We start from the raw sequence: 23447 nt of genomic DNA, 5'->3' as shown, positions 1-23447 counted from the left end.
TGAAAATTGCAAATGGCTCCTGAATAGCTAAGGAGTTACATATAATGCACTATGTTGGTGGTGCAATGAAGCCTGCCAGCACTTTGACCCACATTGTGAGAATATGACAGAGGTGCCCAGGAAGCACTTGTGGAACTGCAAACTCATAAAGGAAGAACACCACGAGGTAGTTATCAGGGCTGGGGAAGACCACAGAATGAGGTTAACCCATTTCTGCCCAGCCCACAGGTGTACACATTTAATCTCTATTGTGTATATGCAATGTTGGGCAGAAATGGCTTAAAGCATTTCTTCTGGTTCTCAGTCAAACAGAGCTTTCAGTATGCAGCTCTTGGGCTTCAGAACATGCAGGCAAAGCTAAAGTTGGTTGACAAAGGTATTGAAGGATTAAAAAAGTCAAAATGCAGAAAGGAACTCAATAAGCAGGGCAAAATTTAATTATGCAGTTGATCAAGACATATCTTTGCATTCAGCGCCTGAAGGTTTTTGGTAAGGAACCAAACAGTGAGTCTAGCAAGATTCCTTGTGATACGTGTTCTACAGAAGAGAGGGAAAGCATGCACAGAAAGTATGATTACAGACGTGAAGCATTTAAGAAAGAACAAAACTATGCAGCAACATCAGGCAGCCCTAAAATTTGATGGAACACAAAGGCTCCCTCCCTAGCCCTGCCCTTCTACAAACCACCCATGTTCAACCCAAAAGGGCCACACAGTTAGCAGGAAGGTGAGACTCACAATCCTTGCTTTTTTAATGCCATGTGGCATATTAGGTTTTTTTTTTTTTTTTGTCACATCATTTTTAAAACATAAAACCCTGAAAAATGAAACATTTGTCTGGCTCCTGAATCCAAAACAAATCTGTCAAACCCCATTTTAGCCTGCTACAATGCTGTGAGATAGGTTAGTCTGCAGATATGTTTGCCCAAAGCCACTCAGAGAGCTTCAAGGAGAATGAAAATTTTGAAATAGGTTTCCTACCATGTTGGTTCTCATAGAGATAAAACTGCAGAGAGTACATTACTACTCGAGGCAGTGGAGGCCTTAACCTATTCTACTGAGTTTCACATATCTTCTTTGTACAGTCTATACCTTGGTTATGAATGTCAAAGGATAAGAAAGTTACTTTTGAAGAATAAAATTTGGCATGACTGAAAATTCTGAAGATCACTCCATGGTTGCCATAAACTAGATTTCAGCATCCCTGCATGTAACTATGTAAATAAAGAGTAATAAGACAGCTTCCCATTCCCATGTTCCATAATGCCTGGGATGGGGGAGGGGAACACTTGCTAACTTTGGATGTTCTTAGGCTATTGTGCAATGCTGGAAGAGTGAAAGGAGTTTATGTCCTGAAAATATCCTGCACAGCTAAATGCTACCTCCGAGCAAATTGTTCACATGTATTTATAAGAAAACTTTTTTCCTCAAAGAGGCAATGTATCTCTGGCACATTTCCACAGAGAGTCACCAAGTGGGAAATAAGCAGGGACACTTTAGCAGAATAAAAACATTCTGCAATGTGGTGTCATGAACTTTGGTGTCATGAACCGAGGCACAGTGGAAGGCAGCTTATATAACAGATAGATAATGTGTTTTCCTGGTGTGTTAACAGATTTTAAGAGGTCTGTGTTATGCTATGCTTAGACATTAAGTATAGTCATTAAAGAGCCAACTAAAATTATACATTCAAAACTGTGAAGTAAAATGTTGCCAATGCTTACCTCACAACTTTCAGATGAATCAGTGGCTTGCACAAGAGCGGTAAGCATACACACAGTACAATTTTCTATTCTCTGCCTCTCCCCTTTGAGTACAAAAGCAAACCTGAATGGAAGAGAAGCTCCTCAAGTCACTCAGAGGGATGAGAATGCATCTTGCAGCACAACTGAGAGGAAAGCAAAATCTGTCTGCCCAAATTGACCATACTAGATGTTGATTTTAGAGAGGAGGACAACTGTCAAGGGAAAAGGTTCTTGTGGCCAGATGTGGAATGAATATGAATGAGCCTATATCACACTGGTACTAAGGGAAAACTTGAAAGCCTAGGGATATTAAAATTTTCATTTGGGACAGAAAGATAACATAAAGCTGTATGAAAAAGTTAATTCAGCCCTTCCATTTTGTCATGTATTGTTTGGTAGAATATAATGGAATTTTCTGAATGCATGGTACTAGCCCACTACTGCACAGGAGCAGGTATCCATCAAGGGAGAACTCAGACTGATGTACTGAACCCAAAATGATTAACAGGGACAAAATGTCCTGCAGTTATATACAGAGTGCAGCACTGGCCACACACAGATTTTGTTCATATGTTGGTTATTTGTTCTTCATTCAGAAACTTTTGATGGTGTTTTTGGGTTCTTTCTAGTAGTAGTGAAAACTTACTGAGAGAAATACTCAAGTATCATCAAATGACATTCCTTGGCATACAAGTTCTATTTGCAGAAGAGCAGTATTCATATTCCTTGATGAGTTGAATAGAAGTGCACATAGGTTCCAGGTGAATTTTGCTGATTTTTTGGAAATTTTGGTTCTCTTTGTTATATAACATACAGCTGCAAAAACAGACAACGCAGGCAATAGGGGGAAGAAGTGAGGAAAATCTTCAAATTGAGCATCCATCCAAGGGATTATCTCTCTGTATGTCCTAGACTAGCGGTTCTCAACCTTTTAGCACCAGGACCCACTTTTTAGAATGAGAATCTGTCGGGACCCACAGGAAGTGACTTCATGACCGGAAGTGACAATATCAAAGCAGGAAATTTTTTAACAATCGTACACTGCAATCCTACCCACATTTACCCAGGAGTAAGTCGAATTACTGTCATTGATAAAAGCATACACATAGTAGCCTGTTAAAAGTACATATGGGTAACATTTTCCCAAATGCAGTCCCATACTATGGTAGCATCAAATCTAATATATTAAAAATAAAATATTGAAATGAATGGGAACTCACTTGGAATTGGCTCACAACCTAGCAAGTGGGTCCCGACCCACAGTTTGAGAAACACTGTTCTAGACTCCATATAATTCCACAAATAATTTCCAGACAGAGGTAGAGAAGTCAAGGAGTTACTGAGAAATAAAGGGGACCATCAGCATACACAACTAATGTTCACCGCCACACACACAGAAGCCTTCAATTGTATCATGTTGTCTAACAGTGGTAGCCAGAGCTTCAACAAAAGACCAAAAAGTGAGAAAAAGTGCTTTTTTCAGAAAAAAAGTGGCAAAGCTATGTTCTTAGTGATTACTCAAGACTATGGGGAGCACATAACATTTTATCCAATTAAACACACAGCAAATAGGCCAAGAGCACCCAACGTGACTAACGGAAACTTCCAAATGATTCTTCCAAAGACTTTCTCAGCATTCAGCAAGATTACCACTGCTGAGTCCACTGAAGAATCAAACAGAACAAAAATATTTCTCCAGAATCTGAGAAAGGAACCTGATTTGGATGACGAACTCGAGTCACAAAAACGCATGTTTTTTGGTGACTCGTGAACTTGTGAGTCGCGTGTGTGGAAGACTCAGAAAAACAGTCAGGGGCCCCCTGACTCAGCACTTGTCCCCATGCGCGCAGACTCAAGACTGTTCTTGCTTTTCACAGAGTGAAAACCTCATGGGGTCATCATACAGACTGGGTGAGCAGAAGGGAAGTTCCAGCTGGGAGGCAGGGAAGGGTTAATGCATTGAAGTAGGAGGGGGGAGGCAGGAGTGAGCTGTTTTGCCCATCTCTGACAGGAAGGAACCAATGATCATTGGATAAAGGATGGGTATCTGATATTTTCATTGGCTGAGGGAGAGCAGGAGGAGGAACCCAAGGGGGTTCTTGCCTTAGGATTGGCTTGAGAGGGGAAAAGGAGGTGGGGAAGCAGGGCGGAGGTGGTTTGTAGCAAATCATGCTTTCCAACATCATGGACTCCATTGTTACTTGGAAGAGAGAATACTCATTGAATGACCAGCTGAGGTGGGACTACATCTGAGTAGAGCTGCTATGAATTGGGTCATCCTGGTAAGACTTGCAGCTGCTGTGTGTGACCCTCCTCCCTCTTGCCACTTCTGTCCCAGCTTTTTTGCAGTCCATCCCACACCCTCCTGCCCTGTTTACAGATGGGCAGGGATAGCAGGGGAGTATTGGAGAACTCTCTCTCTCTCTCTCTCTCTCTCTCTCACACACACACACACACCCTTCCCAGCAGTCCTGTTTTTTTTCCTGTGGCTAGCTTTTTAAAGGGGGCAACTCGACTACAGTCCTTTAGTGACTCTAAAGGTTGACTTGTTGACTTGGAAAGTGCCCCATTATGACTGTTTTCTGTCAGTTTTTCATGACTGACATGTTGCAGGGGAGCAGTGACTCTAGACTCGAGTCAAGTCATGCTGGGTTTTCCCATCCCTGGATATCACTACACTGTCTTCTGTGGATAAAACCCACCTGAGACAACTACAGGCATGAGTGACTGCAGATGCCAAGCCAGGGTCACTGTTAGGTTCTTCTGGTCCATATTACTTAAAGATAAGGGCCTATAATTGGAATATCTTTACCTGCCTTGTACAGTACACCAATGCGCACCTCATGAGGATAGTGGTAGAATGTTTTCAGTTAAAGTCTCATTATATAGCTTTGTGAACTTCAGAGCTAATCTGTCTAAATGGCATTTGTATCAGTCCACTGCAGGCCACCTAGCCCAGGAAATGTATCATGTCTAATCACCTGCCTGATCTCTTTCCTTCAGGAGAGACACTCGTTCTGCAATAAATCCAACTGGGACGGATTTACTTGCTTCAAGGAAATGCACGTATCAGGATCAGAGAGGTTTTTATCATCACTGTATAGTTTTGAATAAAATTGGTGGATCTCAGGCGTAACTGCTTCTGGTTCTGGCGTAAAACATGCCTGCTTTAGTTTTTACAATGGAAGGAAGTGCCCTGGCTTGCAAATAAGGCAAGTGGCAAACCAACAGCTTACTTGGCTTCTCCTCACACATCTGGTGTTTTGGTTTCATACAACTAAGAGGAATTCTCTGAAGAAAAAGATTCAAGTCGTATTTGACCAGTCAGTTGAAAATATTGCTCTGGAGAGAGGTTGCCAAGAGCTGACTGTTCATTTCAGGGCATCCTCCTGTGGTTGTGTACCACAGAAATTAACTATGAAATCCCTTAAGCAGTTGCTATCATATGGTACAGACCCTTGGGAACAGAGAGCAGAATTTCAGCTTAAACTGGTACCCCTCTGGGAGTTCAAGTATGGAAGCAAACAGGGTAGGTATGCTAATGGATTGCCTCATTCAGCACATTTGGGCATGCTCACTACTCTGATATTCTTGTGTGAGTGGCTTTCCAAGTATGCCTTCTTTTCCTGCAGCCTTCTGTACTCTGACATTGACTTGGGTGATGGAGGGCTTTACGAATTTTACATCTGCTGCCCCTTTTTCAGCAGGCCCATTACATTCTCTTCCTCATTTTCAGTTGAGGCAGGGATGAGAAGGGTGGAATGTGCGAATCTGTGCATGGCAGAGAGCCTAGACCTACCAGACCCGCTGCTTTCTACCCACCTTTTCTCTTGCATATGTGGATCATCCTGACCCACATGAATGAAGTGTTGGGAGAAATGATCATTCATCCTCCCATGAAAGGCAAGTTTCTGGTATGCTGAAACTGCTCTTTGAAATCCAAGTGCTGTTGGGTATAGTGAGCCTGCTGACACACCATCATTTTGGCCTGAAGTACGGGAAATTTTTATTGTTTAAAGAATCCAGCAGACAAAATTCTGGCATAAGCGAGTATACAGAATTATCTTAGTATTCACTTCTCCATATACTTTTCCATAGTTAATTTCTACATGAGCTCAAGCATATTAAACAATGTTTCAGTCATTCTAAAGAAAACTCCACGTATCATGCCAGTGAACTTAAAAGGAATACTTCCATGAATCCACACACATTCTCAGCAGCAGAACTGTTCTCCAGTTGCAATGCAGCAACAGGTATATAAGGAACAGGTAAAAATGGAGACTTCTGCCTCTTTACCACAGCTCCACTCTTGTACCATTTTCAATGCCAGCCACTATCCAAGCTCAGAAGCCTTAACACTATGCCATGTTACTAGCATACAGCCAGACCATCCAGAGCAGATCAAAAATTCCATGATACCATCTTGATAGAAAGGGAGGATCCCATGCCCCATTGCTTTTCTCAACCGATTTAGAGCCATTTGTTTAAGCAAGTACTGTGTTAAGAGTTTTTACACATTTGTGGCAGAGCTATCCATCAGCACTAGCTGATGGTGTGACAGAGCTTTCCTTTCAAAGCAGAGAATCAATATGCCAGAGTATAATGATAATGAATCACCCTCTCACAATACATGACTCTTGCTTTACACCTTGCAGAAAAAAAGCAGCAGGATGGATTCTTAGTGGAAGGAAGTATTTGGAGTTAAATAGAGGAGAGGATATTACAGTCTCCTGAAGACAAATGCCCTTTGGAGATGCCCCAGGGACAGATCATGCTTTTTATATGTTGTGATATACACTCAGCAATTTACCTTGCTCTCTCTCACATCAGCAAAAGTTTACAGACTTAAGAGAAATAGCCTAGGAGTTCCAGCACCTGTGTTTTTCTACTTAGGAAACAAACACTGAACTTGAGAATCAAGATGAAAGCAAACAAAAAAAGGTAAAAGACGGATGGTATAGAAAAGCTGTTTGAAATTAAGGCCAACAGACTCAATTTTTTCTTTTTAAACTGATTAACTCTTCTCATCTAACAGATTGAAATATGATAAAATAAAAAGAATATAAAAACCCTTTTCAAGTTCCTCTTAAAAAATAAAAAAATTAGGAAAAATCTGAGCAGCAGTGCAAACTTCATTTTGTACATATGAGTTAAACAGTATTCCGATGACTGGACAAAAGCTGCCGAAAGGGCCAGGAACATTAAGTTGGTTTTAGAGTCTCATGAACAAAATGCAGATCTATCTATATGCCAAACCAACCCTCTCTTGTTTAGCTGATTTCCAATGAACTATTTCAGTGAACTATTTGCCACATCAGTTTCTTAATGTAACATGCCACTAGATATACTGGATTAACTTTCTCCTTTCTACCCTAAACATAATTAAAACAAATAGTTGCCCTGAATGCCATAGCTGAAAAGGACCAGAGGTAATTATTTTACTTGTGCACATTACTTTCTAAATGGTACTGTCTCTTCTTCCTGACTGGAAGAAACACTTTCTTGCTAAGGACTCACTTAGCGGATTATCCTAAATAGCCAGATCCAGTACTATTCAGAAGGCTTGCTTTTTTTGATATGGAACTAGCAGGGGACTAAGATTCAAAGAGACACCATTTCACCTCACCCACTCTACAGACTATCCTGAAAACTAGCTCTGACAGATGTTTCAAAAAGATGACACTGGAGAAGCATAGTATTTCAACTGTGTCTTTACAAATATATCTTCTCCTTTCTTGTTGCATTATTAAGGACTATGACAGCTGCTCTTGTACTCTCAAAAGGGACCAAGGGAAATGTGCACACACATGTACACAAACTTGGCAAGAGCACCTCAAACATCTTTAAAGCAAACACAAAGTAGTTTGTGGCTTAGGTCCTCTTCATCCCACCACAAGAACGCATAGGACAGATTCTAAAGAGCCAGAAGTCTAATCAGTCATTTTGTAAACTGCTACACTAAACTTAGCTTTCTACCCCATAAAGTATGATAGTCTAAGGAACAAGAATGTTGGCAGAGTTATCTCACAGCAGGAGAAAGGAAACAGTAACATTTTAAAAAACCTGTACCAGCCATGACTCTAAATACGGAAGCATGCCCCTACCATTCCCCATTTACAATACCTAATTTGAAGTGATACAGCAAAACTGTTTTAGAGATAAATTTACATTTTAATTTACAAGCAGCAGTAGGATGGAATTCTTAGCCTATAAAGGACTCAGGGGAAAGAAGTTGATTATTTCTTGCCAACTGCCCATCTGTTGGAGAAGACAGGTGACAACTGAACTACCATGGGAAGAAAAATCATGTGCCTTTTAAATATGTGTTCTGGATCACAATAATTTCTTACCTGAGAATTCATGGTCTGGGAAGAGGGACGGGGACATTCCTGATCCTTCAGGAAATGCCCCTACCCCATTAGAAGGCAGGGCCAAACCAAAGTGTTGTCTCCTCCTTCTATAGAGGACATTCTGTCAAGAAGATAATTCTCCAAACTTTGTAGCTCAATGTTTTTCTTTACATTTTTCTTCTCCACCTCTTCCTTTCTCTTCACCTTTTTTCTCCCTCTGCCTCCCTAGTCAGGACTTGGGCCTCACACAGGCAACTGAGAATTTATTGGTGGGCTTTCTACAGCCACAGCTGTGGTCTGTAAGAGCCTTTTCTCCCCCCTGCTACATGAGGGAGGCCTGCTGCCTACATGCTGAATTAGGCCTGGCAGGAGAGTACCCAGCAGTCTGAGTCCGCACAGTATTTTTGATTCTTTCCCCCAGAAATACCCCCCTTCCTCTCTCCAGACCATGTATTCTCTAGTAAGAAATTATGGTTATTTCTAGAGCACACATTGAAAAGCATGAGAACAGCACCAAGGAACACTTGGGAGTTTCTCCGGAAATGCAGAACTAGTATGCTGACATGCCATATGCTTTACTAGAAACAAAAAAAGTGGTCCACTAAAGCAGGGATGTCCACTGCCACTTTTTGGCAGGAGAGCCACATCATCCCTCTGACACTATGTTGGGGGCCAGGAAAAAAAAGCATTTATTTACATTTAAAATTTGAATAAATTTACATAAATGACTATATTAGATATGGAACTTATATGAATGAATGAATGAAGGTCTTGCAATAGCTCAAGGCCAGGGGAGTACAAACTTTTTGGCAGGAGGGCCACATTATCTCTCTGAGACTGTGTCAGGGGCCGGGAAAAACAATTAATTTACATTTCAAATTTGAATAAATTTACATAAATGAATATATTAAAGATGAACTTATTATTATTATTATTATTATTATTATTATTATAACAGGTATTTATATACCACCTTTCTTGGTCTTTATTCAAGACTTTATTCAAGGCGGTTTACATATATGAATGAATGAACATCTTGCAATAGCTCAAGGCCTACAAAAGGCCTTGCACAAAGCAAGGCTGGCCTTTCCTTTGCTGCCACTGCTGCATCACAGATGTGAAACAGCAAGCAGTGGAGGAGCCCTCATTCCACAGCTCACACGAGAGGCCAAACAATTGGCCATCATCCTGAGAGCAGTTGCATCAGGCCAGCAAGGGCTCCAGCAAGTCTCCTGAGGGCCAGAGGCTAATTGGCCCTCAGGAGACTTGCTGGAGCCCTTGCTGGCCTGATGCAACTCAGAGGGGGCTGTAAGCCTCCAGGAGACCCCCACGTACGTTAAAATGCTCCGGGGCCTTGCAGTGCCGCAACTGCTGCGGTGCCATCAGGGCCACCCCCTGCTCCTGCCCCACATCTCCCACTACTACTTACAAGGTTGCCAACTCCCTCAGAGGAGTTTGTGAACCTCTGTTCCGCAGTATGTGCTCCTACCAGACAGAGGGAGCAAAACCCATCTATCTTTCCAAGGTGTCTCCCGCTCGTTGGGAGAGGACCACAAATGGACCTAACTTAAGGCAGTCAAAGACATTTGCCAGTCTGACAAAAAAAATACATTATAAGACACCAACAAGAAAAAAAAAAGAATTGAAGGAAAACTGCAAGCACTGTCTGGAGACAGAGGAATTTTGTTGCAGAAGGCATCATTATATTAAATTGTATAAATGTCCAATAGTTTACAAATGCAGCATCTGGAGCAGAGTGCACAAAAATTGTTCCCAAGTGAGGGTTGCCTGAAAAGACTTGCAGGCAATGACTCAAAGAAGAACAGCAGTAACTATACTGCCACAATCTCTGTTGCCAGCACTAGCCCCTGCTATGACTCCCAGGCTGTTTGCAGCTAAAGCATTAAACATCAGCTTCTAAACACCATAGCTTAGTGTTTCATGAATTCCTGTTTACCAAATGTATTCTACTCATGGATTGTAGTTCTCCTGTATTCTCCTGGACATACTTTATTAGAATGCAAATGCCTGATTAACCACTGAAGTATCCTATAATGCTTGATGGTGAAACAGGCATTACATGCATAGCTTTAGTTATATGACCCAATTTCATTTGCTGTGGATATTGGACACATATTATGATATTTAGCATTCTGCACACTGGAAGCATTGTGAGCAAGGAAGTTATTGTAGTGGCAATCTGAAACATGCGTTTCAGAGAACTGCATTGAAAACCAATGTAGAAATCTGTAGAAAGCTCACAGCAGATCCAGGAGACAAGACAAGACAAGTATATATACCAAAAACCCAGGGAGGGTAACAGACCAGCTTCAGAAGCAAACATGCTCTTCTGCCACAAAATAGTTCTGGAGGAAGGAGTAACATCTAGCTATAAAGAACTAATCCACACTGCTGCCTGCCAACTTGCTTGCAGCATGTCTCAGGAATTAACATGAAGATGCAGGCATAAATTCAAATTGTCTCATAAGTGGAAGAGAAGAAAGACAGCAAGTTCAACTCCCTGCGTGAATGCAAGATTCACTTATTCAAGCATCCTTAGCCATCCTAGAAAGATGTCTATTAAGCCATTTGCAGAAAAAATTCACACAGAAAGTTAGCTACAATCCCACCTCCCATTTGTTGAACCTTAGTTTATACTATTGCAATTTATACACAATGCTTCCTGATCTTCCCTCTGTGAAATGGAAACAAACTTTTCTGTGGTAGAGCTTCAAGTGTTTAACCTGGGGGAAAAACTAGTTCTATACTCTTAAAACACATGCTACTGGCCATCACACTGCAAAATTAGCTCCCACAATTCAGAAATGGAACAAAATCAGAGGCAGAAAATATCAAGCTTGGTAAAGGAAATATATGACTGCACTGATGGTAGCTCTCATAAACCATTATATGCTCCAGGAACAGCACCTACATTTAGAACCATTTACTGATTTTTTTAACTATATAAACCACTTTGTGAACTACTCTTGTTGAAAAGCAGTAAAAAAATCTGGTCAACTGTCCCTCTACCCAATCTCCAAATGGTTGTTAGATGACAGAGGTTACAAACAAAGAATTCAATTTTCTGTCATGCACTCACTTACACACATCCCAGTGCTAGAACTAGTCTATACCAATCATGCAGCCTGGCTCATTGGGATTGGATTCAAACCCAGGATATCCTGGCTTGAAGATAACATCTGACAATTCAAGCAAAACTGTCTGTGTCAAGGCTGGGTGTACTCTGTGCTGCAAAACAAGTAAGCAAACAAATCTAAATTCTATGCCAATGTCAAGATCTAAAAGAGGTTTGAGTCTTTCCATGGCAGTTAAAAAGATGGGAAGGGAAGGTTGTACTTGATGGAGAAGTAAGAGGAAAGCAACAGAGAACAAAAATACAGTTGCGCAGAGAAAGACACAGACTATTTAAACAAACTGTAGATGGACTGATGCAAAGAATATTCAAAAAGGAAACCATCCTGGATGAAGTTTGTCAATATGCAAGTGGATCTCTAGGTGTGCAAGACAACACTTGGCAAGACACAATGTATTTCCTTATTTAGAATATTTATATATCATTCTTAAGCAAAAAGATCTCAAAGTGGTTTACGTAGCAAAAGAATAAGTTTGTTCTCCATTTCAAGGGGGCTAACAATCATAAAAGACTGAGAAGAAAACACAGGAAGGAGAAGACAACACAGGAAGGGGAGGGGACTGTAGGTGGGGGAAATAGCAAAAGAGTATGCAATTATTTAATATACATATACTTAGTGTTGCTTACAAAAAGATCACAAAGCATCATGAAAGTAATATGGATTCACTTGTAATTGTTAACACTGATTTCCACTGTCAACTTTAGAGCTATTTAACCATTTGATACATGTTGTGAACTGAGATTTCTATAGTAAAAATACATTTTTAGGACCATACACTCTATGTTTGTTTATTCTTGATCTGGGCAAAGGGCTCAAATAAACTGCATGGTCCTCTTTCAGTCCTTGAAGCAACTTAAATGAAGTTCTGTCTTCAATACTGTATTGGCATACAATCTCAATACACACAGCCCTCAATATGCACATACAATATATTGTGAATACAATATACACAGCTCAATATATACATTAAACCATTTCATACGCTTTCAGAGTTTAGCAATGGATGTAACTGATATGGGTAATATGTTGCATAAAGGCCTAATAGAGGCGCTCGTCAGAGGTGGTTGCTTCAACACACAGTTGGTAATGATGACTAAGGCTACTTTTACGCCATAAAGAGAAATTGACTGCATTGTCTTATCTCGATCTTAGTTTGGGAGCACTTGTCAAAGAAGATCAGAACCTTCTGGACGAACCAAGTCTTAATACAAAACAATATTAGCATTTCCAGAAGAGGGTTTTGTTTTTGATCACACACACCACCAGGGATTTCTAGAGGAGAAAATATGAACCCAGATGGCTTGTTTGGCTTTCATCTGGAGTGTATTCCACTACAGCAGATGTGTCCAAGTGCCCTTCTTTCTTTTATTTGTTATGACAGAGAGAATGCTTCATCATACCAGCCTCTGTTTCAATACCATGTTCAAAAGCTCCAACAAACAGATTCCCCCTCAGTTGTCTGGAGAGACTGACCTTATCAAACCTGTGCTCTGAAGCACTTGGTGACTCCAAGGCTTTCTTACACCATATTGTTGGACTGATGTTTTAGTAGCTGTTTGTCTTGAAAACTGTACTCCTTGCAGTTGTAGACTGCAGGTCCCAGAGATGATTTTTATATTCAGTACTCCCACTGTTGTCAAGAATCATTTTCTCAGCCACCGTTATAATTTAATATCCTCGTGAAGCAGTACAGACTGATCACAGCCAGTCCAAGTAACTGCAAGGTAACTACTAGGGCAGGCATGCTATGGTGGCTGGGTCAGGGCTTTTAAGCACAGACTACTAGGAACGGCTAGCTTCCTAAAATTTATTATGACATCATAAGGAGGTTCAGACCTCCAGCTGATTGGGTTCTCTAGATTTCAAAGAAAATTAACCAAATTAAATATTGAGAGAAGGTTGCAGTGGACTCCAGTACCCTTGAAAAGAGACAACAGATGTATGCCTATTGACAGGATAAAAAACTAATTTAGGTCAGCCTGCCTACACTTGAAGAGTTTGGCATGGAAGCCTAAAATGGCTTCCAGAAACATATTTGGCACCAATATGTGTTGTAATGAACCAGGGGTCCCAACGCAGTATGAAAAAATAGGAGAGTCAAGTTTGTCTTCATGTCTCACAAAACGTTAGCAGGAAAGAACTTAGAATCAGAGCTGAGATGGGATTATCTTTTACACTCCAAAAGTCTATAAATAAGATTGCCAATTCCATTAGGGAGTATGGAGTTTGCAGTATTTGAGCATGCTCAGAGAGGGGAGGTATTAGGAGCCTGTCAAAATATGAATTCTCATATACACAACACACCCAAACTCTCACCAAATGACTGCTGCCTGAAAAAGCACAAACTGTATTGGATAAACAGGCCCAACTTGACAGTGAGATCACTCACCCCACATTTCCTTCTCTTCTAATGAAAATCATCCTCTTTGAACAGTCAGCAAAGCATTGCAACAGCCATTAAATTTTACTGGGGGGGGGGGAGGGTTTACATGTGCTGCACTGACTCTGCATAGGAATCCAAGAGAAGACAGATTTTTCCCCCACCTCATGTCCAACCGCTCTCACGTTCACCTAGCAAAGAGATTGGTGGTATCCGCTAGCTTTCAACTGAAAATGATGTGTTTCTTGTGGCAGAAGTGGTGGTAATGGTGCTTAAAGTGATTCTGGTTTTCCTGGCAGTTGGCTCATACCAGTCATTTCCCTGCCAGAGTGCACTGGGAATGGCAATACTAGTGTTTTGAGTGCTGCCACTGTCACTGCCCTGAGCCATGACATTTTCAGTTAAACGCACAAGTATATTGAAGTAGCACTGACTACAAAGGTAAGTGGGGAGTTAACACCATCTGTCCCACAAACCCTTTTCTTCAATTCTATGTGAAGAGAGCTAAAGCTTCATAAATGATTGAAGGTAAGTCTTCATAAATGACCTGGAGACAGGGTTGAGCAGTGAGGTGGCTAAGTTTGCAGACGACACCAAACTTTTCCGAGTGGTGAAGACCAGAAGTGATTGTGAGGAGCTCCAGAAGGATCTCTCCAGACTGGCAGAATGGGCAGCAAAATGGCAGATGCGCTTCAATGTCAGTAAGTGTAATGTCATGCACATTGGGGCAAAAAAACAAAACTTTACATATAGGCTGATGGGCTCTGAGCTGTCTGTGACAGATCAGGAGAGAGATCTTGGGGTGGTGGTAGACAGGTCGATGAAAGTGTCGTCCCAATGTGCGGCAGCAGTAAAAAAGGCCAATTCTATGCTTGGGATCATTAGAAATGGTATTGAGAACAAAACGGCTAATATTATAATGCTGTTGTGCAAATCAATGGTAAGGCCACACCTGGAGTATTGTGTCCAGTTCTGGTCACTGCATCTCAAAAAAGACATAGTGGAAATGGAAAAGGTGCAAAAGAGAGCGACTAAGATGATTACTGGGCTGGGGCACCTTCCTTATGAGGAAAGGCTATGGCGTTTGGGCCTCTTCAGCCTAGAAAAGAGGCGCCTGAGGGGGGACATGATTGAGTCATACAAAATTATGCAGGGGATGGACAGAGTGGATAGGGAGATGCTCTTTACACTCTCACATAACACCAGAACCAGGGGACATCCACTAAAATTGAGTGTTGGGAGAGTTAGAACAGACAAAAGAAAATATTTCTTTACTCAGTGTGTGGTTGGTCTGTGGAACTCCTTGCCATAGGATGTGGTGATGGTGTGTGGCCTGGACGCCTTTAAAAGGGGATTGGACAAGTTTCTGGAGAAAAAATCTATTATGGGTTACAAGCCACGATGTGTATGTGCTACCTCCTGATTTTAGAAATGGTCTACGTCAGAATGCCAGATGCAAGGGAGGGCACCAGAATGAGGTCTCTTGTTATCTGGTGTGCTCCCTGGGGCATTTGGTGGGCGGCTGTGAGATACAGGAACCTGGACTAGATGGGCCTATGGCCTGATCCAGTGGGGCTGTTCTTATGTAAAGCTGAACTTGCTCAATTGAAAAGCACTCTGCTTGTGGTCAGAGTTTAATATTTCCACTTCTGAGTAGAAAAATTAGATGGCTGCCAAGACCAGCCATGATTTGTAGATCCTTATAGATTAGTATTTCTATTTTTGGCTATTTCTACAGTTTCAGTCAACATAATTTAGAATTAGTTTGTGCAATATAGTTCCACCCCCCCCCCCAACCTTTAAATTAATGATCATTTTCTTCTTTGCCATCTCTGGCTCCTTAGGTGCTTCTTCCTATAGAATTATCTTCAACAGCATGATTTCTTTAGGACTATCTCTGCCTTCTTTCCCTTTTTCCCCTCATCTCCAGTCAAGCTCCAATACTAAAAAATTGTCCTGTAATACAGTATATTAATTAAATGCATCCCCAAACCATTAAGACAGGGCTTTGCAAACTGCAGCGTCATGACGCCCCAGCCTGTGGGCCCTGGCCTCTGCCCCCTTAAGGGGCAGGGGCAGCCTGGAGGAAGGGAGAAGGCAGCGGCGTGATCCCCAGGATCGCACCGCTCAGGGGGCTGCAGGGGCTTGGGTGCACTTACCCAAGCCTCCTGCAGCCTCCCTGGGTTACAGGGAGCCTGGTGCGACCTTTGGCAGGGCTCCCTGCAGCAGTGAAAGTGAAAGCAGAGCGATCGCGCCCCAGCTCTGCTAAAGCCACTCTGAAAAGCTTTTTTAATGAAAAGCCACTCTGCTGCAATTCCTGTGTTCCTGGTAGTCACTTCAGACCATCACTTGCCAATTTACTTACAAAAGACTGCTCATGCAAATAGATTAATCACATACACACATGTAAGTTTGCGGCTCTTTTTCCACATACTGGAAAAATTAGTGGAGGAAGAGCTGCAATATTTTACAAGCTCATGGATCACAAGTTACACTCGTGTGTTTTTTTGTGTACAAGTGAGACTATGGCTGGCAGAATCAGTTTAAAGATACACATTCACAGTATGTATATGTACATACATGAGCAGAATAACAGTTGTGGGACGTGACTTACCTATCCACCGCATCAGTGATGTCATGATTTGCAGATACTTTGTTTTCTGCACATTAAAAAAGGTGAATGGACCCAAGAGAAGGGTAAACACTGCCTGAAAAAAACAAAGAAAAAATTTAGGCTCAAGAAAATAATGTGAACAAATAGAAGCAATCTTTCTTTAGATAAGAATGTAAAGCTCACACAAATATTTCTGTCTGTTACAAAAGAGTTTTCATTTGTTCTAATTCAAAAATAAATCTGCTTGCAGTCGAGCAATCTGTCTGATTTCCTACTCCAACAGAATTAGAACATGGATTGATTCATACATATGCCATGACTGCTATATAACTATCAAATTCTCCTTTGTTCCTCAGCCTATATGCTTAGCTTTGACTTATATAGCAGTTGCTACAAATAATTCTAGCTAGAAGAATAAAAAGCTTTACTGAAGACTTTTTACTTTTTATTCTTCTTTTTATACTGAAGACTTTACTTTTTATTCTTTAGAACAGGGGTGCTCACACTTTTTTGGCTCGAGAGCTACTTTGAAACCCAGCAAGGCCTGGAGATCTACCGCCCCCCTCCAGCTGTGCCACCACCCCTTAGCATGTGCAAAGTGTTTTTCCCCTCGCCAGACTGGGTGCCCCGCCCCCTCCAGCTACGCCACCGGCTGGAGGTGCTCCTGAGCACGTGCAGAGCGCCTTCCCTGCACAGGCTCGCCCCCTCCGCAGGGATGCCCTGCTGGCCCATGCCGGGAGCCCCCCGCCTGTAGGAGGACCGGCAGAGGAGCAGGTGGCCGGGCTTGCCCTGGCAGCCCCCTCCCCACAGGGTGCGGAGGGAGGGGGAGGGACCACCTGGTCCAGCAACAGGTGCAGGTGCAGCAGCAGCAGTCATGCCTCCCAGAGTGGGCAGGCGTGCAAGCAGCCTGGACCACCTGCTGCCTTCCCGCAGTCCCCCGCGCTCCGCCTGCAGGGACTCCACCGCCCGCTCACCTTCCAGCCCAGAGCTGCGCCCAGGCCACCCTCTACCCTGGGGTGGGCTGGAGAAAAGCCACCGGCTGGAGGTGCTCTGAGCACTTGCAGAGCGCATTCCCTGCACAGGCTCGCCCCCTCCGCAGGGACGCCCTGCCTGGCCCATGCCGGGAGACCCCTGCCTGCAGGAGGACCGGCAGAGGAGCAGGTGGCCGGGCTTGCCCTGGCAGCCCCCTCCCCACAGGCTGCGGAGGAAGGGGGGAGGGACTGCCTGGTCCAGCAGCAGGTGCAGGTGCAGCAGCAGCAGTCACACCTCCCAGAGCGGGCGGGCGTGCAAGCAGCCTGGACCACCTGCTGCCCTCCCGCAGCCCCCCGTGCTCCGCCTGCAGGGACCCAGCCACCCGCTCACCTTCCAGCCCAGGGCTGCTCCCAGGCCACCCTCTACCCTGGGGTGGGCTGGAGAGAGGGGCACTTCCTCTCACAAAAGCTGCACAGCGGGGAGGCGACGCGAGGCTCTCTTCTCCCTCCCCCCACCCAACATTGTCCGGCGGCCTGCGCTGCCGCAGCTCCAGCCTCTCCTGTCCAGCCTGGGCGCTGAGGGGGAGGGGGTGCGAGCGGAGCGACAAACGGCAACTGCGCTTGCTCTCACTTTGTTTTTCCGCCCAACCCGACGCCCGGTGAGAGTCACAGAGCGCACGCATACCCTCGTCGCACTCTAGGCTGCCCCTGTGCAGGCTCTCAGAACCCAGAAGGCGGCTCTTCAGCGCCACCTGCTGGCCAAGCCGCGGAACTGCAGGAACAGCTGGAGCAGTTCCGCGATCGACTCATTTTGCCCTCGCGATCGACCTATTGAGCACCCCTGCTTTAGAAGAATAAGAAGATGGCTTTACTCTGAAGCATGTTAGATCTAAAATTACTGTTGTGACAATAGCAATGCTGAAATACCCAAAGCACAGAATACAGCATATCAAGAAAAACTGATGTAAGCGTGTCATGAACAAAAAATAGACAAACCAAAATAAAGTTTATGGGGGTTAAAAAATCCAAAAGACATTTTCTACTTTTCCTATTGACCCTTGTGTTGGCTGTGAACATGAACAAACTATTCCAATTCACTTTTTAAAATCACTGCTCAGCCTTCCACCATTTCTAAAGCAGATTAAGGGCGCAATCCAAACCCGCACTGGAGCAGGCAAGTCAGGAGGCTTGTGCTGCATCCAATGTGGGTTTGCAGCGAGCAGCGGCTCAGCCACAAGCAAGGGGAAGCTCTTCCCTTTACCCATGGGTAAGGGCTGCGCAAAACCTATGGGTCTCCTTGGACCTCTGCCACCTCCAGCAGTGGTGCAAGTCCGAGGAGGGCGGAGCAGCTTGATAGCCACTCCGCTCGCCCAGGGGACGGGGGTTGGGATCCCGCATAACCGCTGGGTCCTAGCCCCGCCCCCGGCTCCCCGCGCACCTGCCTTAAGCTATTGCATTCATGAATATATTCATTCATATAAGTTCCATCTCTAATATATTCATTTATGTAAATATATGTAAATCTATTCAAATATTAAATGTAAATTCTTTTTATTCCCAGCCCTGGACACAGTGTCAGAGATGATACAGCCCTCCTGTCAAAAAGTTTGGACACTCCTGTCCTAGTGCTACAGTCAACATTCAGTCAGTGTTTCAAGAGCCCATATTATTATTATTGCAGATTTAGTCAATGTCTCTGTGGTCAAGTATACTGAATGAGAATATTCAGAAGTCTACTTTCATATTCAAGGCACTCTCTCTCTCTCTCTAGAGAGAGCACGCACCATTTATTTTGCACAATTATGCTGATATCCTGCTCTAATTTCTTTTTTAAGGGACAGTAAAGGTGATCCTGAAAAATGCTTGTTAAAAATCATAAACTGTTCAAACTTTGTCATATACCAAATAAATTAAGCTGTTAAAACTCTTATTAATCAGTCTAACAACCAGTCTTGAAAATATCTAATTTGAAAAAATACTGGGCGCCAATTTGTGCTAGAATCAGCCTCCTATTTCTAGATCTCTTGTATATTTCATTTATGTAGAACACTGCATATTCTATTCTTACCTTGGTCATTCAAAAATTAAAATTTTGTAAGGTACCAAAACAAAATTGGTATTATGTGCAATCACCAATAATGTCGAGACTCGACAGTATAAGTACTGGAAGCACTAGTAGAAGGTAACTAGAAACAGACCTTATTCCAGTATTTCAAAGGCTGCTAATTTTAACTTGATCCTTATCTGCAATAGGCTATACCTGGTTATTTCCCATGTCAAACTGGTAACCAGTCTTGAATCTTTATCCAAAGCAGTATCCAGCAAACTGTGGCCCATGGGCCAGATCCAACGTGATGGAAAAGTCACAGTGCAGAGCTTTCCATTCCATGCTGCAGCCTCCTACCTTTCCAGCAGATCTTCTCAGAAACTCAAGCCAGGCAGCTGCTTCTACTACCCATTGCCCCAGAAGGTTCTGCACCCCAGTTTCCAGGTGGAAGCAGCTGCCCAGCATGCATTTCCGAGAAGATTGACTGGAAAGAAAGGAGGTTGTGGCACAGAACAGAAAGTGCCACACCCAGATGGTTTTTCCAGTATGCAGTAGTCAGGAGACTGCTGATCTAAAGAAAATGCTAGACAGTGGGCACAGCCCAGCTTTAGGCTCCTTTGCTTATCCCTCACTCCTTCCTACTTACCTGGGTCTGCAGTACAGCAGCAACAGTTCCTCACCCTGGATTTTTCCTACACCTCAGTTCTACTGGCTGCAAATGTACCATCCAACTGTGTCTAGAGGCTGAAGTGTCCACATAGACATTTCCTTTTCTTCTCAGGGATCAATTGGGATTGCTATCAGAGGCTCTTCGGAGAATTTCATTGGCTGCCAAGGAATTTGCAAGAGTCCAAAAGTTTACTTAAGCAAACCTAGAGTTATATGTGGCTCTGGATTTGCTTAACTCTACGTGCAAGTCATTCAATGGGTGAACAAAATCTAGTTTACACACTATTCGATTTTCATAACCCAGCTTTTATGCTGCTACAGATCACATGGCAGACAGTGATGAGGTGAGGTAGATTAGTCAAGCCCCTTTGGGGATCATGGGTCCATTGTTTATGCCATGATGGGCCTTGTTCTTTGAAGCCATCTCTGTTTACAAACAAGTTCTATAATAAAAGTGATATTCTTCAAAGAGCAAGTCTACTTATATGACATTTCCTGAAGAAAGGTTTTTGAGAGCCAGATAGCCCGGATGGACACTAAGTATTGTTTCATCATGTAGGACAGCATTGGTCAAACTCGCCACCGCTGCATAATGGAAAAATGGTCCCTATTTGGACTGCATCTTTCCATTCTGCTTGGGCACTGCATGTAGCCTTCCATGATCAAGGGACAGGAATGCTTTGGGCAATCACGTCTGCTGCCTGGCGTTCCAGAAGGCCATGCAACAGGATACCTGGGCAGAAGTGACTGCCCAGAGCGTCCCTATCTCCTGATCATGGAGGACTACACGTGGTACCCATGTGGAACTGTAAGGTCCACTCATAAGGTGGACTGATTTGTCAAACCCCAGGGTTCAAGCAGCCCTGATGTAGTATAACTTTTTAGGCACATACATCTCTCTGGAGCAAGGGTGTTCAAACGTTTTGGCAAGAGGGCCACATCATCTCTCTGACACTGTTCCAAGGAATTAATTTAAATTTAAAATTTGAATAAATTTACATAAGTTTACATAAATGAATATATTAAAGATGAACTTATATGAATGAATGAAGGTCTTGCAATAGCTCAAGGCCTATAAAAGGCCTTGCACAAAGCAAGGCTGCTACTACTACATCACAGATGTGAAACAGCAAGCAGTGGAGGGAGCCCTCATCCCACAGCTCTCACGAGAGGTCAAACAGTTGCATCGGGCCAGTGCGGGCTCCAGCAAGTCTCCGGAGGGCCAAAGGTTCATTGGAGACTAGGGGCTACCTGAGGGCTGCATTGGGAGTCCTCAAGGACCGCAAGTGGCCCCAGGGCCGGGTTTTGGGCACCCCTGCTCTGGAGTCATCTATAAAATTAAAATTCTTTGTTATCAATGCACACTTTTTCTATGGGCTGTTACTACATGCATTTTACTTTTATCTCACAGCTGGAGGTCTGATGTATTTCTTTGATGAATACTGTATCCCAGTGGTTTTCAAACGGAGGTGTCCACTTTCACTTCTAATGGGCTGGGGAGCCCTGCAGACACTCACGCAGGGCTCCCTGCACTCCAGGACGGCTGCTGCAGGGACTGGTGAATGCATCCCAGTCCCTGCAACCCCCCTGAGCAATGCAATACCCAGGATTCCCCCTGCCCCTGCTGCCTCCTCCCACCCCCGCAAGGACTTACAGTGGTGCAAACTCTCCTAGAGAGTTTGAAAACTGCTGCTGTATCCAATTCTTTCCTTAAATATCTTCAGCTTTTAATTGGGACATTAAACGTGCTAACATTAGAACAGACATCTTTAAACTACTGAAGTACATCTCAATATCATACCAATGACATTTTAATTCTATTTCTTGATTTTTATTAATTAATTAAAAGATTTTGTATTGCGTTAGTTTGTTAATTCATTAAAGACTAAGTTTCAAATCACAAATTAAAGACTAAGTTTCATATTACAAATGAAAACAAAGACTTGCATGAATTCAACAAGCAGTTCATTAAGTCCAATTCAATCAATTCTTAAACTCTGATGAATGCATACAGTCTCATTTCAAAGCCATAGCTGAGTAATCATTCATAATATCAAGTTTTTCAAATATATGTTGCAGGGCAGACCAATCCTATCCTCCCCAGTGTCCAGGGCTAGAAGTGGTGCCAAAATGGTGACCGTAGTATCCTATGGGTGCCAGGCTAGCACTGGGAGTCTCCTCAGGGTAGGGAAGCAGTTGCTCCCTTACCCTGGGTAATGGTGCAGCAGCACCAATAGGTCTCCTTGAATTTGTGCCCGCTTTTGAGCAGGCGCAGACCCAAGGAGAACTGTGTCGGGTTGCCCAGGCCAGGAGGGAGCATAGGATATAGTGGCAGAGTCTGCCACCGTCTTTGCGCCCCTCCTGAGCCCAATCCTCCCCATCCAGTTCCACCCTCCCTCTGGCCCCAGAAGCTGCACTGCTGCCTGACGGTACCACTTATTGCCTGCAGACACGTGGAGTCCTCTTCCCAGTGCTGAGGCCCAATGCTGACTGGCACTGGTTCACTATCAGTGCTCCTTATGCTCTGGGTGCTGCAAACATGCTTTACGGCATGTTTGCAACATCTAGCACTGCTACTCGGTCCACATAGGATTCGGTCCTTAAACAGTTACATGTTCAACTCAGCTCTAAACTGTGTTACCACTGAGGCAAAAAAAAACAAGAACTTTTGTCCTGTATAAGAAGATTGACTACAATATAAACTTGAAAAGAATGTTAGGTAATGTTATATGGCTAACAACGTACTCTCAAATGCATGAACAAACTCATCTTAACTTTAATACAGCAATTTGGAAGAGCATTATTCTTAATTCAGAAGTAATAAGGCTAGTCACTTAAGTTCATCAATCATCCTCACCCACTTTCATTTTAAAGAGTGGGTGTGTCTTCTGATCCCCTGTTCCTCTGAAATGTTTGGTTTATTTCTTCTGTGTTGGTACTTGGAGAAATCCTGGACATTTGAGCCCATTCATTCACATTTATTCATCCAAGTTCTTTCTCTAATGTATTTATTTTAATTTTTTATTTAACTTTTTTCCTGGCCCTCAACACTGTGCCAGATATTTGATACAGGCTTTCAGTCAAAAAAATTTAGGGACACCTGCTCTAGAACAGCTACTATCAACTTTTCATCTCACAGCACACTGAGAAGGCACTAGAATTGCCAAGGCACACGATCGGTTTTTTGACAAAGCACACTGCACTGCTGGCTAGAGGCTCACATTGCCCAATGGACCTACTAATATACAACCCTCTCCCAAACTCCAGCAACACACCTGCAGATCGTTCACAGTACACCAATAAGCTGAAGAGTGGTTGAAAATTGCTGCTCTAGAAGGCAATAACAAGCACTTTAAATTGGGTCTGGAGACAAATTGGAAGCCAGCAAAGTTGGAACAATAATGGAGTGACATTCTCCAAAAACCCCAGTAAAAAAAAAAATCCCCAAACTTCAACAAATGGAAAAAGTAGCACAAAAAATTACTAAACACTATTATGGACATAGAATACAGTATTA

The 23447-nt window shown here is 43.2% G+C and overlaps 1 protein-coding gene across 3 annotated transcripts in view; it reads right to left on the bottom strand.

Moving 5' to 3' along the window:
• The window catches only part of TMEM104 (transmembrane protein 104), a 109015-nt gene that overhangs the window by 12734 nt on the left and 72834 nt on the right, over positions 1 to 23447 (bottom strand). For all 3 annotated transcript variants that reach the window (XR_010793811.1, XM_066615704.1, XM_066615706.1), the window contains exon 9: positions 16244 to 16337. Coding sequence is in view for 2 of the 3 variants with exons in the window: in XM_066615704.1 (XP_066471801.1) it covers positions 16244 to 16337 (94 nt within the window). In the remaining variant the exon portion in view is untranslated. The remainder of the gene's footprint in view (positions 1 to 16243; positions 16338 to 23447) is intronic.

The sequence above is a fragment of the Tiliqua scincoides genome, chromosome 2 (assembly GCF_035046505.1).
Source record: "Tiliqua scincoides isolate rTilSci1 chromosome 2, rTilSci1.hap2, whole genome shotgun sequence".
Taxonomy (NCBI): Eukaryota; Metazoa; Chordata; class Lepidosauria; order Squamata; family Scincidae; genus Tiliqua; species Tiliqua scincoides.
This window is presented reverse-complemented; position numbering and strand designations above follow the sequence as displayed.